The sequence below is a fragment of the Peromyscus maniculatus genome, chromosome 7 (genome assembly GCF_049852395.1).
Source record: "Peromyscus maniculatus bairdii isolate BWxNUB_F1_BW_parent chromosome 7, HU_Pman_BW_mat_3.1, whole genome shotgun sequence".
Lineage (NCBI taxonomy): Eukaryota > Metazoa > Chordata > Mammalia > Rodentia > Cricetidae > Peromyscus > Peromyscus maniculatus.
This window is the reverse complement of record NC_134858.1, coordinates 48931092-48953629: the sequence shown is the minus strand read 5'-3', so window position 1 is coordinate 48953629 and position 22538 is coordinate 48931092. Positions and strand designations below refer to the sequence as shown.

At 43.1% G+C, this 22538-nt stretch overlaps 1 protein-coding gene across 2 annotated transcripts in view; it reads right to left on the bottom strand.

Moving 5' to 3' along the window:
• The window catches only part of Arhgap20 (Rho GTPase activating protein 20), an 84812-nt gene extending 62718 nt beyond the window's left edge, over positions 1-22094 (bottom strand). The window contains exons 1-2 of one of the 2 annotated variants that reach the window (XM_042280927.2): positions 21819-22094; positions 3835-3917 (exon numbers count right to left, since the gene is read on the bottom strand). In XM_042280927.2, coding sequence (XP_042136861.2) covers positions 3835-3917; positions 21819-21923 — 188 coding nt within the window. In that variant the 5' untranslated portion in view covers positions 21924-22094. Of the gene's footprint in view, positions 1-3834; positions 3918-21559; positions 21701-21818 lie in introns of those variants that run through there. The other variant, XM_006972322.4, reaches the window with a different exon arrangement.
• Between the last annotated feature and the right edge of the window lie 444 nt (positions 22095-22538).

Below are 22538 nucleotides of genomic sequence, written 5' to 3'. Positions count from 1 at the left end.
ATGAAATGATAAAAATAAGCAATAAAATGCCTCCAGTTGGAATGAGAAAGCTCCTCCTTGCCCTTGGCTCATCTTTCCTGTCAGAATCCACGGGTTGGGAGGTGGGGAAGATGGCTTCTAGCCTGAGTAATTCAGACACATTAAGTTGATGTGTCCTTCCTGATGAGAAGGGCTTCTGTGACTAAGTCTGCTCAATCACCCGATGGAGGTCCCTCATTGTTTCTGAGGCTTCGGGGACTGTCCTTTCCATGCACAGAGCTTCCTCAGAGGTCTGGAGTGGGCAGAGAAAGCCTGTCTGCCTGGGCTTACTGTTGTCAGAACTGTCAACTGCCTCGTGACCCACAGCACACTCCAGTGATCCTAGACCAGTGGTCAGGGAGGTGCCCCTCCCTCTCTGGAAGACCTCCTGCCTGAGTCAGGCTCCTGTGCCACATCCTGCTTGTGTCTCCACTGGCTGCTCTGCTCCAGCCCTCTCTTCCTGCACGCTGGATCTAATATCTGGTTGCATTTCTATTCTCTTGGCTCTGGTGCTGTCTGTCAGTGAGAGTACTTCTTGGTAGCTACAGCTGACTCTAGTAAGCTCAAGTAGTATGGTGCAACTGGGCACTGGTGGCATGCCTCCTGTTTTGGGAAGAAAAGTCCAATTAGACTGTATCTGTTTTCTTAAAGAAACAGGATCTTTCTGAAAACAAACCACCACCAACAAAACCCTAACTTATTTTCCTCAGCGCAGATGTAGCTTATGAGCTGTCATTTACCTGCTTATTTCCCCTTTATTATATGAATCATCTATTTTATATAAACACACACATTTATTTTAGTTTCTTTTATATTGTAAAATGACATGTAAATGTAATTGAAAAATATTAATCAGGACCTTAATAACAATAGAAAGGAAGACTCCTAGCAATAGTGGAGAGGGTGTCTGAACTGTCCTTTCCCTGTCATCACATTGGTGACTACCCTAATTGTCGTCATAGAGCCTTCATCCAGTACCTGATGGAAGCAGATGCAGAGATCCTCAGCCGGGCACTGGGCTGAGCTCCAGGAGTCCAGCTGAAGAGAGGGAGGGGGGATTATATGAGCAAGGGGCCTCAAGATCATGGCTGGAAAACCCACAGGGACAGCTGACCTGAGCTTGTGGGAACTCAGAGACTGGATGAACAGCATGAGGGAGCCAGCATGGGACTGACCTAGGCTCTCTGCATCTGAGTGACAGTTGTGTAGCTTCGTCTTTTGTGGGGCCCCTAGCAGTGGGACCAGGACCTGACCCCGATGCATGAGCTGTCTCTTTGGAACCTATTCCCTTTGGAGGGATGCCTTGTTCAGCCTTGATGCAGCGAGGATGAGCTTAGTCCTGCCTCAACTTGATACGCCATGCTTTGTGGATTCCCAAAGGGAGACCTTACCCCATATGAATGGAGAAGGAGGAGGAGTGATGGAGGTGTGTATAAGAAGGGAGGTAGGGGAAGGAATGGGAGGAGAGGAGGGAAGGGAAACTGTGGTTGGTATATAAAATAAAATAAATACAAAAAGAAACAAAAAATAAAAAGGAAGACAAGAGTGCCATTAATAAATTATGTGCTTCAGTATGGACATATCCAGATATGATTATACTAAAACACAACAAAGGGTTCAAATGTTTACATCTACTTACCATGTATATATTTAAATTTAAGCACAATAGGATAAGCAACTCTCTAATGAAACCAATATCCCCAAATGTGGTGGTACTACCAAGTGATTTTTTTTTTTTTTGAAATTGTTCAAAAGAACACAAAGTGTAATTATCTCCTGCTCTACAACACAGCTACATTTCTGGAAAATGTAGTATCAGTTAAAGTACATAAAACACCACGTTTCTATATAAAACATTCAGGTTTTAGGTATGAACAACACACACATTTTTCTCTTCATAAACACGCTGTATGTGGGACACTCAAACGGGACACCAGCACTAGGTCAGACTTCGCTAGATGGCCTCTGCTTTGCCATCTGGGCTTTGTGGCCCTCTGTATCTTCTCAGGAAATCCAACCCTCCACACAATTCCAAAGCGCCCCCTAGAGGCTAGTACCATCAGGGAACACAATATTTTTCTAAGTGTCAGTACCTTGCATCAATGCTAGTATAAACGCCTGCCTGGGCTTGAAGAGTATGTCTATCTACTGACCCTGAACTCAAAGCTTCTTTTAGCTGAGAACCCCTACCACACTTGGAAACCACAAGTGTCCAGGAATAGATTTCATTGAAAACCCTGTAAAAAGTTATCTTAGTATGCAGAGAACTAGAGAGCGCTGTCCTGATAATTTCATTCCTCTCAGCATCCACCTCCTCCTGTGCTTCCAGGAACCAGGATCACACTGTGAAGATGAGGCCACTTTCTTTTACCCACACTAACACAGGAGTGTGCTAAAGCAAATGTCTAAAGTCACTTTCATAGGCCACTCAAGTACTTTACTGCATGTTTATTTTGAATAGCACCTTCCTAGTTAAATTTTGATTAGGCGCCTATTGAATAAAAGCAGTTTATCTTGCTTGACTAACCCAATGACTACAGTGTCTGCATTTAGGGCGCAGGTCAGAAACAACTTAGTATGAGAACTGAGAAAAAAGTGACTTAAATATTTTGAATATTTCATTAAATAGGATTGGAAATTTATCTTCTTTACAAAAACCTGTTGTGACCACTAGATGCTTTGTTAAATTAGCACACCACTTGTAAAAGCAGCAGGGTTTAACCCTCCCTTTAAATAAAGATTACGGAGATTCTCTTCACACAGGGCTTACAGCTTAGCTAAAAGTCATCATAGCTGCCCTTGGAACATAAAAAATGTCTCTTAGTTAAGATGCCATTAAAAAAATGAATGAATCATTGGATGAAGTGATTCCCAGGCAAGCATGAGGACCTGAATTCAGATCCCCAGCACTCACATAAAAAGCTGGTGGCAGAGGTGGCCTGCCCAGTGATATGGGGCAGGGACAGGGCAACCCTGGGGCAGGGCGCAATGGCTGATGAGACTAGCTGACTTGGCCAGTTCTGGGTTCAGAGATTCTGCCACAGTCAACAGGGGGGTACTGAGGCAGACACCCGATGTAAACCTCTGGCCTCCACACACATGCATACAAATGCACCTGTACCCACATGGGGGTCACACCCACACCCACACCCCGCCCCCACGCACACTATATACACACTTCACAAAACAAAACAAAAAAATGAAAAAAAAAAACCCAGAAAAAAACAAAACCCCAAACTTTGGATTAGTGATTGAATATCAATTAAATTTGTACATAATATAAAATACTTTCTTAAAATCCCCCTGGAAAAGTAATTAGACTTAATAAGTAAAATGGCCATTTTAATATTTAGCCTAGTTTTCCACTTTAAATTCTACTTATTTACAATACTGTTTGTAACAACCGTTTAAAGAAAATAATCTTAATATGATTTATTTATTCATAAATATAATTGGTAAAAATTACCTCATTCATGGATAGGTTCTACCTTGTGGTAAAAAGCAAGCACATTTCAGGTACAGAGCAATCATTCCATTCCCAATACTGGGATTTCTAATTTTCCAAATAAACTTTGACCCTCTGCACTTGAGAGCAGTGTGCTGGGAAGGCTGCTTGGTTCCGTCTTAAAGCAAGTGGGTACATGCTTCACCTCTAAAGCTATCTATTAAGTGACTTCAGAATCATAGTTCCTATCAAGCAGAAAATGCGGCGCTGACAAACCGTCTTCCGACCTACAGAAAGATGATCTGAAAACCCCATCCATGACTCAGACTCCCCAGCACAGAGCAGCTGTAAATACAAAGCCTCTTTCTCACCTGCTGCTCGGCCGCTTCTGTAAGGCTTTGTCCAGGATAAGGGAAGGGGCACTCCTCCTCCTTTCCGCTAGTGTTTTCATTTTCTGTTGAGAAGAAGAGTCAAAATAAAGACCAGATGGTTTGTGAAGGAAGTAAATGTTGGTTTCCAATCTAATTTAGCACGTTTTGTCTCGACTATCAACCTCCATTAAGGATCTAAAGCTGCCACTCACTTCTAGAGTAGGACCACAAGTATCAACATGAGATACAGGCAGTTCTTACTGCCAAGGAATAAGCAAAAACACCACCACAGTCTTTTGTACACAAGCTAAATGCTAGGGAAGTGGTTCTCAACCTTCCTTACGCTGCGACCCTTTAATACAGTTCCTCATGTTGTGGTGACCCCCAACCATAAAATTATTTTTGTTGCTACTTCATGACTGTAATTTTGCTACTGTTATGAATTGCTATGTAAATATCTGATATGCAAGATATCTGGTAATTGACACATGGGAACGGGCCATTTGACCCTCAAAGGGACATGACCCACAAGTTGCTAACAACTGTGCTACACAGACAAGGACCATCTTATTTACATTCCAAGGTATCATTGGAGGATATAATTTTGACTCAATTGTATGGTGATGATGTGTTCTCAACCAAGCTTCAATGGAAGAAAAGATTTTGAGAGGTCAAATAAAGAGAAGGAGAATAAGTTAAAGCCAAAACCATAGTGACTAGGACCTTTTTTAAAAAACGGGATTTATTGATTTTTATGTGAATGAGTATTTGCTGGCATGTACCTATGTACAACATGTAGTGCCCATGGAGGCCAGAAGAGGGCATCAGATTCCTTAGAACTGGAGTTAACAGGTGATTGTGAGTCACCTTGTGGGTACTGAGAATTGAATCCCGGTCCCCTGCAAGAGCAGCCAGTGCCTTTAACCCCCAAGCCGTCTCTCCAGCCTATCAATCAGACTCTAAAACAGATGTACAATCAAGTCGTGATTTTATTTTACATGTAAATATTTACACTTAACTTTTAAGAAAAATCCATCCTTTACTTAGGCAATTTAAAAGTAGTAAGATAGACTTGATACTTCAAGTCCTCTATTTTCAATAACTGAAAATTTGTGGTGAATATATTTAACATGAGATACCCAGATAGTTATGCTCTAATGAAAGATTATGAATGTGAACAGCCATCGATCGATCGATCAATAGAGCCAGAGAGCCTGCTTCTAGAGATTGATCAGTAAGATTAACAGGAGTCACAAACAGCCATGACTAAACTTCAGACCGTACGACAAAGGCCATTCTAGCTGCCATATCCTCTCCCCAGCCGGGCCAGAGGGGTCTCCCTGACTGCCTGAGAGCTTGGACTAGCCATGTTTGGAAACTGGACATGGCTCTAATAGTAGCCATACGAGACTAACTCGGTAGTTCAAGCTGGCTCAGCGGCAGCCTCTCATTATGTGTCACAAAGGAACCAACCATTTCTTAGGTAGTAAATAAAGCGGAAGATGACTAACACAGGGGTGGAAGAATCATCATCTAGTTGGATAATACACTTTGTTAGCATGATTCTTATTCCAAAATCATGTTCCTAGGGAATCTCTCCAATGACTGATGTCACTGGTGCTCTGGCCTCATGACTGGGGTTCACCTCACCTTTGCCTCCTGTGTAGATACTGTATCTCCAAATCTCCCAAACACATCTGACACTGTAGCTGAAGCAATTATATACAATGATAAAGACCAGGACACAAACGGGTTAAGAAGTAGAGAATACCAGACACCTAGGTCAAGCATTATTGACTACAAATCAGTTACAGGCTCCAGGTCACACAGGGAAAGAAAGTCTGCACGAATGCCTCCCTTATAGAAGCCCAGAGATTCTCAGGCACCTACCCTTCCCAACCACAGTGACTTCAACAGCTTAGTTCATATATTATAGCATTCGAGGTCCATCTCACTGTTTTCATTAGTCATGCCCCTCAGCAACATGCCTCGGGAACCTGTTATTCCTGAGGCTGCTATGACTGTCTTCCTATGTGAACAGCCCCAGTACTGGAAGACTGGGTTGATTTGACTAATAAAGGTGCAGGTTAATCATAGACATCAAAGCTGTTTCCGATTTGTTTTCAGGATTCCATTTCTTCTGGCTTTGTCTTGCTCCCTCTTCCCCATCTGGACTCCCTTTATTCATTTTTTGTTAGTGTGATATTTGATATGTGGGCAATCCTGCTGGCCCTACTGGAGGGAGCCCCTCACTACCTGTTTGACCTCGAGGGCTTGCTGACCTTCTCTGTGGAACTGCCCTTGGGACCTGCTGCAGCTGCTTCTTGGCTACTTACTGGTGTCTCTGACATCACCACCAGCATACTAAAGTCCTAGAGTAGTTCTTCATTTGTACATGACTTCTAATTCTGAATTCGGGTTGATCAAGAATTTGGAAAGAATTCAGAGGAGAGCCATAAAATGAATTAAAATGTGAAGAAAAGAGCTTGCCACAAAAAAACCCATAACAATGAGATTCTTCATTCGGAAATGAATGGTTTCCACATTAGTGCAGCATGTTACACATAGGGATGGGCATCCATGTGAAAGACAAGGCAGTGGGGGAAGGGGAAGACCCATGGAATGAGATTCAAGGGTGACCTTGGCTAACGGGTATTTTAAAATTCGCAAAAGTTGTGAACTAATTCTTCCACAGAATTTCAAAGATTCTGAAATGGAGTCCTTAATAATCCAGTGATTAAGAAACCATCTGATTTAAAGACATCTTCCTAAGGGAGTTGTAAAATACACAAAAGGGAAATTTAAAAAGTGGTGAAAAGTGTTCTTTTGTGAAGGTATTTTTAAATTGTTTTTTTTTTTCATGAAAACAACATGAAAGAATGTTTGTATACACAGTGATTAGACTGTGTTCTAGGTAATGCAGAGCTGTTAGATGTATGAAGGGTCAAATACTGACTTTACTCACCTCATCCATCTAGATTCATACTGAAGGAGATGCAATAAAATTACAGACAGAATACTACAATTGATTGACGTCTTAAACTCAGACTTCACTCCTGATGGAGTCATATAATCCAAGACAATCCAATCCCTTCTATGGGCTTCTATCAACAAGAACATCTGGACTGCACAGTTTCTTAGGTCATTTGATATTATTATTTCTGATATTCTCCATGAATTTGCAAAAAAACACAAGGAAGAGAAATAAAGGAAAAGAAAGGAAGAAAAAGCATTACATAAATCATTTAGGATTCACAGGACCCGATTTGTCCAGAAGTCATAAAAGTCTCAGGAGCAGCTGATATAACTGGAAATATAATACATTAGATGTTATTTCGTGCAAAATCCATAGATCTTCCTTGCTTATGTATGAAAACCAAAGGTTCATGGGGTCTTTGAAACTACAAAATCACTGCTCTTTTCTCAGGCAACAAGGACTCAGACTTTCTACTTGTTTATAATAATATGAAATTCAACATATTGGAAGAGGATGAGACTTGATTCCTTTATAAATATATAGTCATACAATCTTGCCAGGTCAGGCCCCACTAGACTGACAAAATTTACACTGTTCCAGGGGTAATTATGACTTGGTTTTGTGAGAAACCAACAGCAAAACTACAAACAGTGTATATTTTGTTGGATTACAAATTACTATTCTGTTTATCGTTATTTTGTATTTTTTCTGAACTAAAGTGTCTGATGTTTAGAGCTAGGTGATGTCATAGTGGTGGATGCAATTTGGGAAAGAAATATTTTTTTAAAAATATTTTTAAAAGGTAATCTTTTATCTTAAAAAAATTAAAATGTTTAAAGAGAAAAAAGGTAATCTTTTTAAAGTGCACAAGCTATACATTAAATTAAAAATAAACTGTATATATCTTTTGGAAATGAGCTTACTATTTTACCATTTATCTAGTGTGAAGCAGCTCCAAAATTAACAAGAATTTCATGTGTGCTAAAAATCAACAAACACGAAATAGTATCTCTGTCTACAATGTCCCCCAAAAGGATAAGATCTTACAAGAAAGTGTAAAAGAAAATAGTGACCACGATTTAAAAGCTGCTCCTTTTTGCCAACAGCCACTTACTCGATAAGCCTAGCATGCACATTAGGAAGAAATGAAATCTTTGATTTTTATGCTGTCTCCTCTGCAGCTATATTTAGTTTGGCAGGTCAAAAAAACTATTCCGCCCAAGAGCAAACGGACAGAGGTCACAACTGCAGATGAGAATGAAAAGCATGTAATTCATGTTTTGGTTTGTATTTCAAAAATAACTCAAAGCTTCAGTGATGTTGCCAACTAATCTGTAAGACATTTCCCACCCTAAGCCATTTCTATCAGCTGAATTCATCATACATCCAACTCTCTGTGTTCCCATCTCACTTAATGTGCTATGCAAAAGTTATACAACTTTTGTTGTTGTTGTGACATTATCTCTCTGCCCCTTTCTAGAGAACAGGGACACCTTCCCTTCCAAACTTGCCCTCTTTCTTCAGCAATTATTTCTTGCAACTTGACTTTGCATTCCCAAAGCTTAGTGTAATGTCTGGCATAGACTATATAGTCAATAAACAGGGGAGGGGAGGGATGTGAATTAAAGCCCAGTCCTTCACTGCATCAACACCACCATCCCCAAACACATACACAAGAAACCAAACACCCAGGCCTCGAGCTCATGCCTATGATCCCTGCACTTGAGAGGCTACAGTAGGAAGATGGCTGTGAGTTACAGGCTAGCCAAGATATCTTGTCCTGTTAAGGGAGGGAGGGAGGGAGGGAGGGAGGGAGGGGAGGGAGGGAGGGAGGGAGGGAGGGAGGAAGGAAGGAAGGAAGGAAGGAAGGAAGGAAGGAAGGAAGGAAGGAAGGATGGATCTTTAGCAGATTCTGTGAAACGTAGGCATCTGCAAAGGAACTGGACAGTATGTGACATTGCTGTCCACTGGACACCATCCTTTAAACACCGTGTTACCACCACTTCATGCTCTTTGGTAAATATCTGTCTGATGATTTAGCCAAGATTCATTACCCATCAACAAACTGTGCCGGGATAACTGGATAACTACACGCAAAGGAAGGAAGTTAGGGTTGTATCTCATACCACATACAACAATTAACTCAAAAGTGATGAAATGAGTGTGTTAATATAAAAATCCTACAAAATCCAAGCTATCTTGGTCACTTTTTATGAGGCAACCAATTGTTTTTTCATGTAACACCACAAACACAAGCAACAAAAGAACAGAACTTGTAAATCAGGCACTGTTAATACTGAATATTTGCACAGAATGGAAATCATTTGTAAATTATACTTATGTTAAGTGACTTGTATCTAGAATATATAAATAGCTATTACAACTCAGTAACAGAGGCAAATTACCCAAGTGGAAATCAGGTGAAAGATATGATTTCTGCAGACATAGGAACACAATGTTCAACATCATTAGCCACCAGGGAAATAAAAGCCACAATGAGCTACTGATACATCCACATTAGGATGGCAACAATAAGAGAGTTTTCTGTTTACAGAGACATTGGACTCTTATACACTGTTGTCTCATTCTGACCTGGGGCAGCTATTCCTGAAAATAGTTCAAAGTCCCACAAATGGTCAGCTTTTCCACGTGTCCTGCAATTCATGCCAAGGTATATGCCCCCAAGAGAAATGAAAATGTATGTCCACAAAAAGGCTTGTACACCAATGTCCATAGCAGCATTACAGAAACAACTCTGTGTCTACCAAACTTATGAATAAATAAGCACAACGTCTCAAGTTTAAACATGGAATATTACTTGGTAATAAAAGAAATATTGATAGGTGCTAAGACATGCCATGCCTGAACCTTGAAAACATTATGCTAATTTAGGTGAAACAGTCACAAAAGACCATATATTATGGATTCCATTTATGGAAGCTGTTCAGAACAAGGCACTCTACAGAAACAGAATGTAGATTAGTGATTGTCTTGAGCTTGGGTAGATGAGGCACTGGGAGATGACCGAGAGCTGTACTGGTCCTTCATGAGTTAATCAAAGTTCCCTAAGACCAATGCATAATTAAAGAACCAATCTAGAAACCAATGACTTGTACACTTGAAGCAGGAGTATTTTAATTGTGTGTTTCATCAAAAAACAAAATAAAAAAAATCTAACTATCTGTCTACTAAACCATTAGGCTCTGTCCCAGCAAAGTGATTCATGACCAAGAGTTAGAATATTTCTACCACAACCGCTGAAGTATACTACATCAAAAAGGAAAACTGTGTGCTCTTTGCGTGGAATGGCTCAGTGGCTGGCTAATGAAACTCCACAACTAGCCGGCCCACTTGTTAAGGATTTGCTGCTAACCACCCCTAAGGTGTTCAAATGGCAAGTCATCAAAAGTTGTTAGGTCAGAGAGTGGTTACCTTGACTTACACATGAGACTCTCGGATGATTAGCACGGGTATACCTATATAGGAAAGTGAACTTATAAACAGGAGGCTTCAGAAAGAAAAGGAAAGAGTTGTAATTTTCAGCAACTGAGAAAATTTTCATACTTTATTGCCTTAAAAGATATTCAGTAAAGGAAAAAGCAAAACACACTTCCCTCTTAGTACAGCCTTTCTTAACCTGTGTGTCACAACCCCTTTAGCAGACCTCTATCCCCCAAAATATTTACATTATGGTTCATAATACTAGCACAATTACAGTTATGGGGTAACAATGAAAATAATCTTATGGTTGAGGGGTCACCATGACATGAGGAACTGCATGAAAGGGTCGCAGCATTAGGAAGGTTGAGAATCACTGCTCAAGTGTTTTCTAGCAAAGAATACCACTCAGTCATTAAAAATGTCTCTTTAAAAATAAAAATATTTAATTTTAATATTAAAATAATTATCAAATTTGCCTCCATTCCCCTCCCTATAACTCTTCCCCTATCCCAAACACTATTCCCTACCTTTATGTGCTCTTAAAAAAAAAAAAAAAAAACCACCACAACATCACCCACTGAGTCCACCTAGTGCTGCATTGGGTGAATGCAGGGGCACCTGCTGGAGTGTGGGCAGGAACGCGAAGGCTGCATCCTGAAGGAAACCAATGCAACCTTTCCCAGCAGCCACCACTTGCCAATAGCTCCTCAGCTAGGACTGGGACAACAGACCCCACCCATGCCTGCATTTTGTCTGGCAGTCACAGATGCTGAGATCATGTGCACACCGGCCTTGTCATGCGCAGAAAACACTGTTTTAATGCAGTCATCCACCACCTCTGGCTCGTACAATCTTTCTTCTCCCTCTTCCAAGATGACCCCCTGCTGTGGATATCTGTATGCTGTGAATGTGTTGCTCTGATTGGTTAAAAAATAAAGTGCTGATTGGCCAGTAGCCAGGCGGGAAGTATAGTATAGGCGGGACAAAGAGAGAGAATTCTGGGAAGTGGAAGGCTGAGTCAGGAGACGTTGCCAGCTGCTGCCATGAGAAGTAAGATGTAAAGTACTCATAAGCCACAAGCCATCTGGCAACTTACAGATTAATAAAAATGGGTTAATTTAAGATATAAGAACTAGATAGCAAGAAGCCTGAGCCATTAGGCCAAACAGTTTAAGTAATATAAGTATCCATGTGTTTATTTGGGTCTGAGTGGCTGCGGGCCCAGGCAGGACTGGGGATAACTCTGGCTACAACCCCCCAAGGAATCGGGGGCAGAGGTATTACACAGATGTCCCATTCTGGGCTGGCCACTCCATAGTCTTTCATTCTCTGTATGCTGGCCATCTGGAGGTCTCTGCATTAATTGTCATTACTTCAAAAGAAGGTTCTCTGATGAGGGCTGAGACATGCACTAACTTATGGGTATAATGATAAGTATTTAGAAGACAATTTGATACTATGTCCATCTATCAGAATAATTGTACTAGAGTAGAGTTTTTACTATGGACTATGGCTTACCCACTTACAAGTTCTTAGAAGAGTTAAAGGAACCACATGCGAGCTTCATTTTGTGGCCTTAAATTCAACCAGAAAATGGTTGGTTACTCCCATAACATTTATGCCCCAATTTCACTAGTAGACATGTGTTGTTAGGCCAGTCATCATCATAGCTCTCAAGCTTCACAGTTGGGTACAACTGATAACTACTTTTCTCCTCTGGTAATGTACATAGCATCTGCCTGCAATGTGAAAGCTAGCCAGTAGGGATGAAACTTCGAAGTTGGTAACAGCTTTACTCCTCCATGTTTGCTGACTCAAGTATGTAGTGTCTTGGGCAATAAGATTTTACCACCAAGTTCCAGAGGGCAACCAAAAGCCATGACAATATCATGTTATGTTTTTTTTTTGGGGGGTGGTGGTGGAGGGGTGGAGCATGTGTCTATAGGACCTTACCAATCAACAACTCATAAAAGGGAACCACATATCTGGCATTGGGCTTTCTATTTGACAGCCTATACTGTGGGGAGAGGTATTGTTGTCCCTTCCCCATTACAGGGTAACTCCACGTAAACTCTTGTGAACTATGTTTATGTTTATATTGACAGAAGCTTCAAAGCAGTAAGTTTCCCTAGGGATTTTTCCCAGGGTCTTTAGAAAGAACCCCCCCCCCTTCTATGTAAAAGCCTACAGATAGGTCCGAATTAGAATTTTAATTTCATGTCAACCCAGTGCGACAGCACTTGTCTTGTTCCCCTCTACATGTGAATCCAATTCTGGCCATTCTTAGCTTTCCCAGTGAGTAAACAGAAATAAACATTACCAGAAGTAAGGGATCAGATGAAAGATTTAAGTCAGATATTTTTCATGGTTTATTTAGAGATAAAAATTCAAGCATTTCAATCAAACTTTCACAGAAATGGAGTTAACATCACCTTTGAGCATTTAAAGTAAACAAGGGTAACATTAAAATGAGAGATCTGAGGGAATATTGTAAAGAACCACAGATTTTTCACAGCTAGAAAACTACTGTATCAATTTACAAACTAGCTCACTCAAACCTGACTCGTAATCCTTTTGAGACTAGTTTGTACAATCCTGTGAGCAGTGCTCTCTCTCTCTCTCTCTCTCTCTCTCTCTCTCTCTCTCTCTCTCTCTCTCTCTCTCTCTCTCTCTCTCTCTCTCGTTCCCTGCATGCCTGCAGTATTTATTTGTGGAGACGCACTCAAGCCACTGCACAATTATAGTTGGAAAACATTGGCTCTGCAGTGGGAAAAGAATTATTTTTAACCTTGCACCTTGCTCCTGGATCCGACTATCACAACAAGCTTTTGACCACTGTGGTAAGCTGATGGTTCCAGCTACTGTCAGTTCAGTTTGTGCTAAGTATAATATTCTATCTACTCACAAACTGTCCTGTCCAGAATCAGTCTGAACACTTAGCTCAAATAAACATCCCAGTAAAGACTACTGTGAGCAGATTAACATTCCTTCTGACATTATGATAGAAACAATTTTACTTTCGGCTCCTTGTTCTTTCCACAAGACAATCACTACTTTCAAGTACAACAACAAACACAAGAGTCTATAGAATGTAGAAGAGTAAGCACTGGGCTAGCAGATACAGGGCCTTAAATCTGGCCCTAATTCCACGACAGTTTTTTAAATTCTCTCTAAAACTGACCTAATCCCTGCCTTATCTCTCTCTCTCTCTCTCTCTCTCTCTCTCTCTCTCTCTCTCTCTCTCTCTCTCTCTCTCTCTCTCTCTCTCTCTGTGTGTGTGTGTGTATATGAAATTCCTGAATTGAAAGGTACTGGGGCATGCATACAAGACTTCCAGTAGTGTTTATAAGCAAGTGAGGACATCACAATGTCCCGTACACATTCATTGTTTCTCTACCTCCATCCCTATCCACCACGGATTCTGTGCTATCATCACTATGGGCTTTTGAACTTGTTGGACCATCGTCTCTGTCAGAACCACTGGTTCCCATGTTTGGCCATGGTTCTCGTTCAGCAGCACGCACGTACACAGGTCAACCATCAGTGCTCTTTGCCTTACAGAACAGGGTTCTGCTATGGTTTTTCACATCGTGGCTACCACAAAATAGTTACATATACAACCATGACACTCTATGATAAGCACACGGACAGTCTGACCCTCCCAATATCCACTTGTCTGAGGGCCAAGGGCCTAAAGGTATGAGACACACTGCAATGATTGGAGAGCCCTGCCTTATAATACAGGCTTTCATTTTCCATATGCAGAGGAAAAAGGTATTATGATCAAATCCAAAAGATGTAATGACAAAAAAAAATCCAGAGTGTGTTAGTGAGAACAGAAACAGATCAGGGTCTGTCTGGATATGGCGATATCTGGTAGTGGTTACTATTCAAGGTCAGGTGTAAGATGGTGACTGGAGGGGCGGAAGAGAGAATATTAGGCATTCTTTGCTGCAAATGAGGTCCCAGGTAAATCAGGAAAACACGGGCTGTGGAGAAGCTGAGTTTTCCAGATCTTGAAATGTGAGCTTCTGTGGTGACACATACCTTCCATTCTCAGAGTCCTCTTGAGTGACCAGACGTCTAAAAACAGCTTTTACATTCAGTTATGCTGCGTGACAGGTGTCTGTCAAAATTAGGTCAGGGCTGCTTAGCACACTACCGACACGCAGTGCTGATGGGGGTGCTTCTGCTGCCGGCTGGATGTTCCTAATCTAAACTTGTCCTGAAGAAAACACGGCCAGGATGAAACTTAAAAATAAACCGGGCTGTGCTGCCTACAAGCACCATCCGGGGTGAGCGGCAGAAGTCAGGGTGTGACCTCTTCGGCTTTTCTTGTCTCCCAAGCTGTGGCACAGTCTCCCACACAAGAACAAAGACTGAGATTACCCAATCCTAGTTTCAGACAACCGTCAAGAGTTGTGACTAGCACAGACAGCATGCTCTCTGTAAGTGTTGTAAACACACTGGGACTCAGAGAATTCCATCATCTTGAATATGATAGAACCAACAGAGGCAGCAGGAGAGCCAATCTTTCCTTCAGTATAAGTTTATTTTAGATGTATTTTATCAAGTCTCTGGAGACATGAGGGGTGTATTTCAAGACACTTCAACTGAGTAACAAAATTATATATGTATTTGTGTATATATATATATGTGTGTGTGTGTGTTTGTATATATATGTATGTGTGTGTGTCTTCAAACACTAGCTATATGACATAAGAGTATACACACACACACACACACACACACACACACACACACTGACTTTATACAGCTATTTTTGGTAGTATTGTTAGTGACCACAAAGGTTGAAAAAAAATAATTAAGTTGTATAATTACATGTCCCCAGTAAGTTGTGTGTGGTGTAGACATATGATGCATTTACAATAAAAAAAAAAGAAAAAGAATCCAATGCATCCTGACAAGGTCACAAGCCATGAAAGAACTGAGACATCTCAGTGATTAATAGGAAACAATTCATTTTCAGCTTTCTTGCTCCTCTTCAGTCACCAAATGTGTTGCTATTTGTCTTAACCTTAACCTGCTGAAGGCCCTGGAAGTACACATTGTCTCACTGCAATCTGCATTTCAACACCAGCAACAGCAATTCCACAGACCCTTTTGGTAGGTATATGAGTTATAACTGCCCATTTTAATCTATGAGACCCAATTTTCCACTTGAACTCACTGGGGCTGGGGAGATGGCTTAGTGGGTAAGTATTTGTGCTGCAGGAATGAGGACCTGTGTTCGAATCCCCAACAGCCAGCCACAGAGATGAGCACAGCTGTGTGTCTAGTGCGAGCACTGGGACAAGTAGATCATGTGAGCTCCCTTGCCTGGCCAGTCAGTTTGCCCAGTAGGAAGGCAAGCTTTGGGGTCAGCGAGAGACTGGCTCAAGGTAGCAAGACAGAAAGCCATAAAGGAAGACCCCTAATATCTTGTTCTAGCCTCTGCATGTGAACGTGTGCAAGCACACACACACAGACACAGAGAGACAGAGACAGAGACAGACTTTTAGATAAATGTATACAGATTAAAAGATGGTGCCTCACTTATTTTAACATGAAATTTTAAAGCCACAAAATGTTAACTTTTTTTTCTTTTGCTATGTTAGAATGTAGTATGATGCTCACATTTGAAGGGTCATCCCTGGATGTATTTTTTTTTTTTAAAAATTTAGTCTCAAGACTTCTAAGTTTACTGATGTAACTTTCAGTGACATTTTTCACACATTCTTTTCCACAGCAGAGTTATCAGAGACACAGGAGTCGGTGCATCCACACAGAACTTTGAAACACAGTCCTGAGTCCACGTGCAGAATATGCCATGCTTTCCCACAGCAGCAAGGCTGAGCCATCAGCATGCACATCAGGCCTGGCTGAAGAGCTCCTGAAGTAGTATATCTGCTTCCCTGCTATGAAGCATCTGAAAGAGGCAGACAGCAAGGCACAAACCCCAGGGAGGTACCCAAACACACTAAGACTTGTGAATGTTGCATCAGTGGTCACTGCTAGTCAATGCTACCTAACATTACCCAGAGGCTGCAGTGACTCTAACAAAAGAATCCTTCCTCCTTGTTTGTAGGCAATTCAGTTTATGAGTAACACCAAGGAAGGGCTCAGTAGGACACAGTTTTAAACACGGGCTTGTTTTACTCAGTACTGAAGAGTAAGACTGAAGCTTACTATTAAGGCATTTCATTCAAGGCCCAGTACTACACATATACTTGGCTAAAATAGTCAGCTCTTGGTGGGGGGTGGGGCTTGGGGGGTGGGGGATGTTCTACCACCAAATGCTATAAACAGATTTGGACCCAGAAAATGCACAAAGAGGGGAACAATAGAGTTTGTAACAGCAGCTGCTACTTTTTGAGATGCTAGAACTATTTTAAAATTATTTTCCTTTGACTGGTTTTCTATGCCTATACATCTCTTTCCTATTCCAATACCCCTTGCCCCTTAAACAGTTTTTAATTAATAAGTGAAACCAAAGGGTCAGTGTGCTTGAGTAGGACACAAGTCATTCCTAACACCAAAGTGACTCTAATATGGGCTTGCAGTGTATCAGGACTGTGCAGGGCAAATATGGACACCCCCCAAGAACATATTATCCCAGGAGAATTTAATTGCCATCTGTATACTGCAGGCACACTTGAGAGCCCTATTCTAGGAACCACTGCATGGATTTATTCTATGTTCTTCTGAAGACCCCCAATGATAGAAACTCTGTCTTCTAAGGTAGGTTGGATTTTCTATAAAAATCATCAAATCTTGTGAGTAGCAAATGAAGGCAAGCTATCCAGCTAGGTAATTCTTTAGGTTAAAATAATCAATGAGGCCATAAAATAAAAAAGACCAGCTTCTTACAGATCTCCCACAGGCTAGTTGCTCAAACAGACCTACCCCAGAACCTCTGGACTTAATGCTGCCCCCACTTTCTGAAATCTTTTTTTTTTTTTTTTTTTTTTAATGCAAGAATCCTCTCCTTTTAAAGGGCACTTTAAACAGGTCTTCCCTTTAACAGCCCAGTGCAGAGTGTCCATCTGAGGACCTGCATCTGTTCAAGTCAGAAAGTCAGAATCCTAGTGGGGTTTAATTGTTTGTTTTGTTTTTTATTTTTTGAAACAAGATTTCTCCACATAGCCTTAGCTGTCCTGGTACTCGCTCGGCTGACCAGGCTGGACTTGAACTCACAGAGATCACCTGCCTCTGCCTCTCCAGTGCTGGGATTAAATGAGTGTGCCACCACTGCCTGGCTACTAGGATAGGGTTTTAATAAGCCATTTAATAATTATTTTGTTACTGTTTTTAAGCTCTCCCTCTGAACCTGCTGTCCAGTACTGTTACCACTGAATATACACCACTATATAAATTTCAATTAAATTCAAGTTAATTTCAATTAAGCCAAATTAAAGAAAAAAAAAGAGCAAGTTAGATTTCACCAAATGAAAAACTTTTGTTCTTGGAAAAACAAGGCTGCAGAAATAAAATACAGGTCACAGACAGTGAGAAAATATTTTGAAAATCACATACCCAATAAAGGATTTGAATTCAGAATATATAAAGTACTCTCAAACCTCAGTAATAAAAATAAGCTAGCAAAACAACGGAAGCTGTGAGATATTTAAATAGGTAGCTCACCAAAGATGATGTGTGGATGGCAAGCATTTGAGAAGATACTCAAAATCATCGAGGAAGTACAGATCCAGATCCCACAGCACTACTTCACACCCCCTTGGATGGCAGTAACCCAGAGAGATGGTAACAAGTGTTGGTGAGCATGTGTGGAAACTGGATTACCATACACTGCTGTTGGAAATTTAGTCACTTCAGAATAAAGCAACCAGTGTTTTGAAGAGTCAGGTATATGGCTAAATATGACCTAGTCATGCCATGCCTGACTATTTACCCCAAAGCAAGCCTAGGTCCATGCAGAGTTGCATGTCAAGTCTCTCAGCAGCTTCACTTCTAATAGCCAAGAAATGGACACAATCCAAATACCAGATGAATGGATAAATGCACTTCAGATCAAGCATCCAGAGTTCCCAACCTGGCATCCAAAATGGCTTCAGACCTGAAACTTTCTGATTGCTGATGTAAGATGTAAGAAGAACATTCTATGCACATCTCCTGTGATGGCTTAAAGTCAAAATACACTAAAAACAATGAACAAAATTACTTTTACATTATACATGTGAGGTGTTTATGAGACGTCAATGAATTTCACATGGAGGCTTGACTGCCACCCACAAAGTATCTCATTATGTATAAATAATTCAAAATAAAAAACATATGAAATCTGAAACCCCCAAATTAAGATATTTGATCTTTACCACTCTGCAAAGAAAACAATTAATGCATACAAATAAAAAAGAATAGATATAAAAATTGTAGTGAAAGAAAGACAAAAACAAACAAAAATCATATTTCACTTACATAAGCTGAAAATGCACACTTTATAGTGGCATAAAGAAGTGGAATGATTTCTTGGGAATATGTAAATTTTTTTCAAGTGCATACATGCATTGCACCTCAGATTGATAAATTCTAAACATGTTAGGTTATTTTTTTTATCAGTTAAACTAAAGGGAGTTGTTAAAATCTCCAGTTGTACCATCCACACCTCAGGAGCTGAACAGACACACGTGGTTACAGGCTACTCAACTAGACCCTGAAGACAAAGCTTCATTACCTGCCCAGGTCCCACTGTTCCAAAAGCACTGTTCCAAAACAGGGAATGGGAAACTGCAGAGTATGTTTATTTTATTATTATTATTATTATTATTATTATTATTATTATTAGTGTGTGTGTGTCTGTGTGTGATGCATGTGCTGTGTGTGTGTGTGGAGGTCCGAGGACAATTCTGTAGAATCAGTTCTCCCCTTCCATCTTAATGTGGGCTCTGGGGGGTCAAACTCAAGTTTCCAGGCTTGCTCAGCAAGTGCTTCTATCTGATGAACCGTCTCACCGGCCTCTACCACATGTTTGTATAAATGAAGCTTTCCTGGAGCACAGTCAAGCCCACTCACTCATATACTGCCCATGTTGCTATGGAGCTGTGATGGAAGAATTGAGCGGAGACCATGAGGTCTGCAAACCTGAAGGATTTACTACCTGTTTCTTTAAGGCTGATGGTCCTTCTCTAAATGATAGATTCTAAGGACGGGGCCACACTGCTCCTGCTCTTTGCTTTACATAACCCAAGGGATGCTTAGGAAACACCTAATATACAGCAGGCCCTACTCCAGCTTTGAGGATACAGTTGGGGTGGGTGGGGGGATGCAGGAAATGGGAAAGGAACATATGAGAAAACGCCAGGGGCAATGCTAAGACAACCAATGAATCAGAAGGTACAGGGCACGGCTAGAGGTGGCTTCCATTTACGAAGTAAAGAGAAAGAGAGAGACCTCTTGGAAGACCCAAGATTTGCACGAAATGAAAAAAAAACAACTCGTGGGGCAGTTGGGGGGTAACACCAAAAACCTAAAAATAGGAATGGATTTGACTTGGTGTATGAAACAAAGGCCCATGTGGCTGAATGCCATACAAAAGGGGGCAGGGTGAAGGAATGGGGGTAGCCAGGACCCAGGAAAAGGACCTGCATTTTACTATGCATACAAAATGAATCTCTTTCAGAATTGTAAGCAAATGAGCATCACGACCAATTAAAAAAAAACCCACATTCTGGCACTGCTAAATGCAGAATGGGCCACAGAGAGACAAGAAAGAAGAGTTTCTGCAAAGGCACAGGTTAGAGGTGGCTATGGGGCAGCTTGGGCTGCAGGGGCAGCCGTGGGGATGGAGTGGAGATATTCTAGACACTTCGGAAGGATAGTGGCTGTTCGGATGGATTGGCTGTTGCAGAGTGAGTAAAGGTGTTGAAAACCCATTCTAGATTACAGGCTTGAGCAACCCGGGGCACAAACGTTGTGAATTGCAAGCCTGGGGAAAGGTACACTAAGTGTTAACATCATGGTGCCTATGTGCCATCATTCATTCATTTAATTTGTTCAACAGTCTTGGGAAAGTAGAGATTGATGTGGTAATGTATTAGCCCTTTATGTTTTATAACGAAGGACACCAATCGTAGAGATAGCGGCTGTGCTAAGAGAACATGGGGGGAAAGGGCACAGCCACCCTTCAGTTATGGGACAATCCAGGCTTGAAAATGATAAAGCTACTCTTTAATGCCCCACCCCCCAATCCTATGCTAGCGTGCTCAATCAGCCTTGGGGGAGGGGCCACACTCTTCACGAAAACAAATGCTTGATTCTTTCCAATTCCTTAGGTTTACAAAAACAGAAAACGCTTTAAATCTATGCCAATTGCTTAATGTTCATTTGCCATTCTAAATTAGGACATCCTGACATTTTCACGTTTTATTCGGAAAAACTGGATTTTACACACACACACACACACACACACACACACACACACACACTCCATCTCTGAAGGGAAGGGGGGAAGAACCACGGCAAGGACAAACATCAGTCTCTCCATACATCAAAGGCTGAGCCGTCACTACTGCCCATACATCAAGTTCACAGACACCCATAGATGGCTCTGCGACAGGGCCAAGGTCCTTGGGAGCTCACAGACATTTCTATACAGATGTCACCTCTCTTCATTGACCTCCAGCCAACCCACCATCCTAGTGGGAAGATTAATGGAAGGCCATAAAACCCGGACACTCAGAGAGCCGGTGTATCCCCTTGAGTCTCTAATTATAGTAATGCAACGTCTTCACATATTTGCTCGGGAAGAGCTAGAATGATCTCTCAAACCAACTTGTTTCCAGAGACGCTGGGAAAGGCAGCACCACCGTAAGGAACAAATATGGCCAAATATCGGAAGGTTTTGTGCTGGAGGAAGGGGGAGGCAGACATGGCTACAGGAATACCCAAATCATTTCCTAGGAGCCCAGAAGCTCGAGGCCCACGTGCACTTGCTCAGGAACCTATTGCAGACACCTGACCTCCATCGAAATCCTCCCTCTACACTGTGGACCAGTCAATCACAAGCAAACGCTACAAGTAGTTGCCCGCACCGGTCCTCCGGGGTGACAGGGAACAAGGGCGCCGCCCCCGTAGGTTCCTGCAAGGTCCCCTCTCAGGAGGTGGCTCCGGGCCAAGTCCCCCATGCCCCGCTGGGACCTCCGGAAGCTGCCCACCCGTCGCTATCCAGCCTAGATCTAGGCCAGCCAAACGAACCTCCAGTCCCGCAGTGTGGCCCACGACACCCCATCTCTGACACCCCCTGGAGGCCTGGGCTGGGCGCATAGTCCCCCGTCCCGGGCCTCATACCTTCCTCCAGGCTGCCAGGTCAAGGCCACCTCGGGGGCCCGGCGGGGAGGCACCTCCCGGGTCAGAGGTGGAGAGGGACCTGTGGGAGGCAAGGGGCTTCTCCGAGACCGGTTTCCACCAGAGAGACAGCGGGGGATTCCGGGAGGTGACACCCCGCCCCCCCCCCCCCCCGCCCCGCGGGGACCGTTAACCCCCTCCCAGCGCCAGGCACGCGTGGAAGGCGCGCGCCCGTGGGGGGCACTCCGCTCGGGGTCCTCACCTTCTTGGTGCCGGGGCCTCCCGCGATGCGAGACATCCCTGTCAGCGAGGAGGAGCGCCCCGGCTGCCCGCCTAGAGCATCCTGCTGTGGAGACATCGCTTCCATGAAGATGATCTGCAAGCCAAGCCCAAGCCCAGGACAGGGTAGCTGCGCGGCGCGGTCGGCTCAGGCCGGACGCCGCCGAGCTGCGGGTGCGGGCGGCTCGCCTCCCGTCGGGGCCATGGACCGCGGCCCGGGAGCCGCGCTCGCCGCGCTCGCTGCACTCTGCCCGGGCTGCAGGCGCTCCCCGCGGCCGCCCGTCAGCGCCAGCCCCGCCCCGCCCCTCCGCGCCCGGCCCGCCCCCGCCGCCCTCCCAGCGCCCGCCTGTGCGCGCGGCCGCGAGCTTTCCGCACTTGGCGCTGCGGGAGCCACCAACCTCGCTGGGAGCCTCCGATCCAGCCGGGTCCCAAGCCTTCGCGGTCGAGCGCCACGCACCGCGGCCTTTGGTTGCAGCTCCGCGCGCCTGTCCGCTCGCTCGCTGGCTCCCGCCCGCGTCCCTTCCCGCGCAGCTGCAGCGCGGGAGCCGCAGCGACCGGGGCTGGCTCGGAGGAGTTGCAGGGACCGCCTGCCCAGCCTCGCTTTCGCAGCCGACTGCGGAGGGGACCCCCACCCCGCTTCCCCGCCCGAGGCCTGGGGACCAAGTTGGATAAAATTGGAAGCCCCCGCGGTGGCATTGCCCGA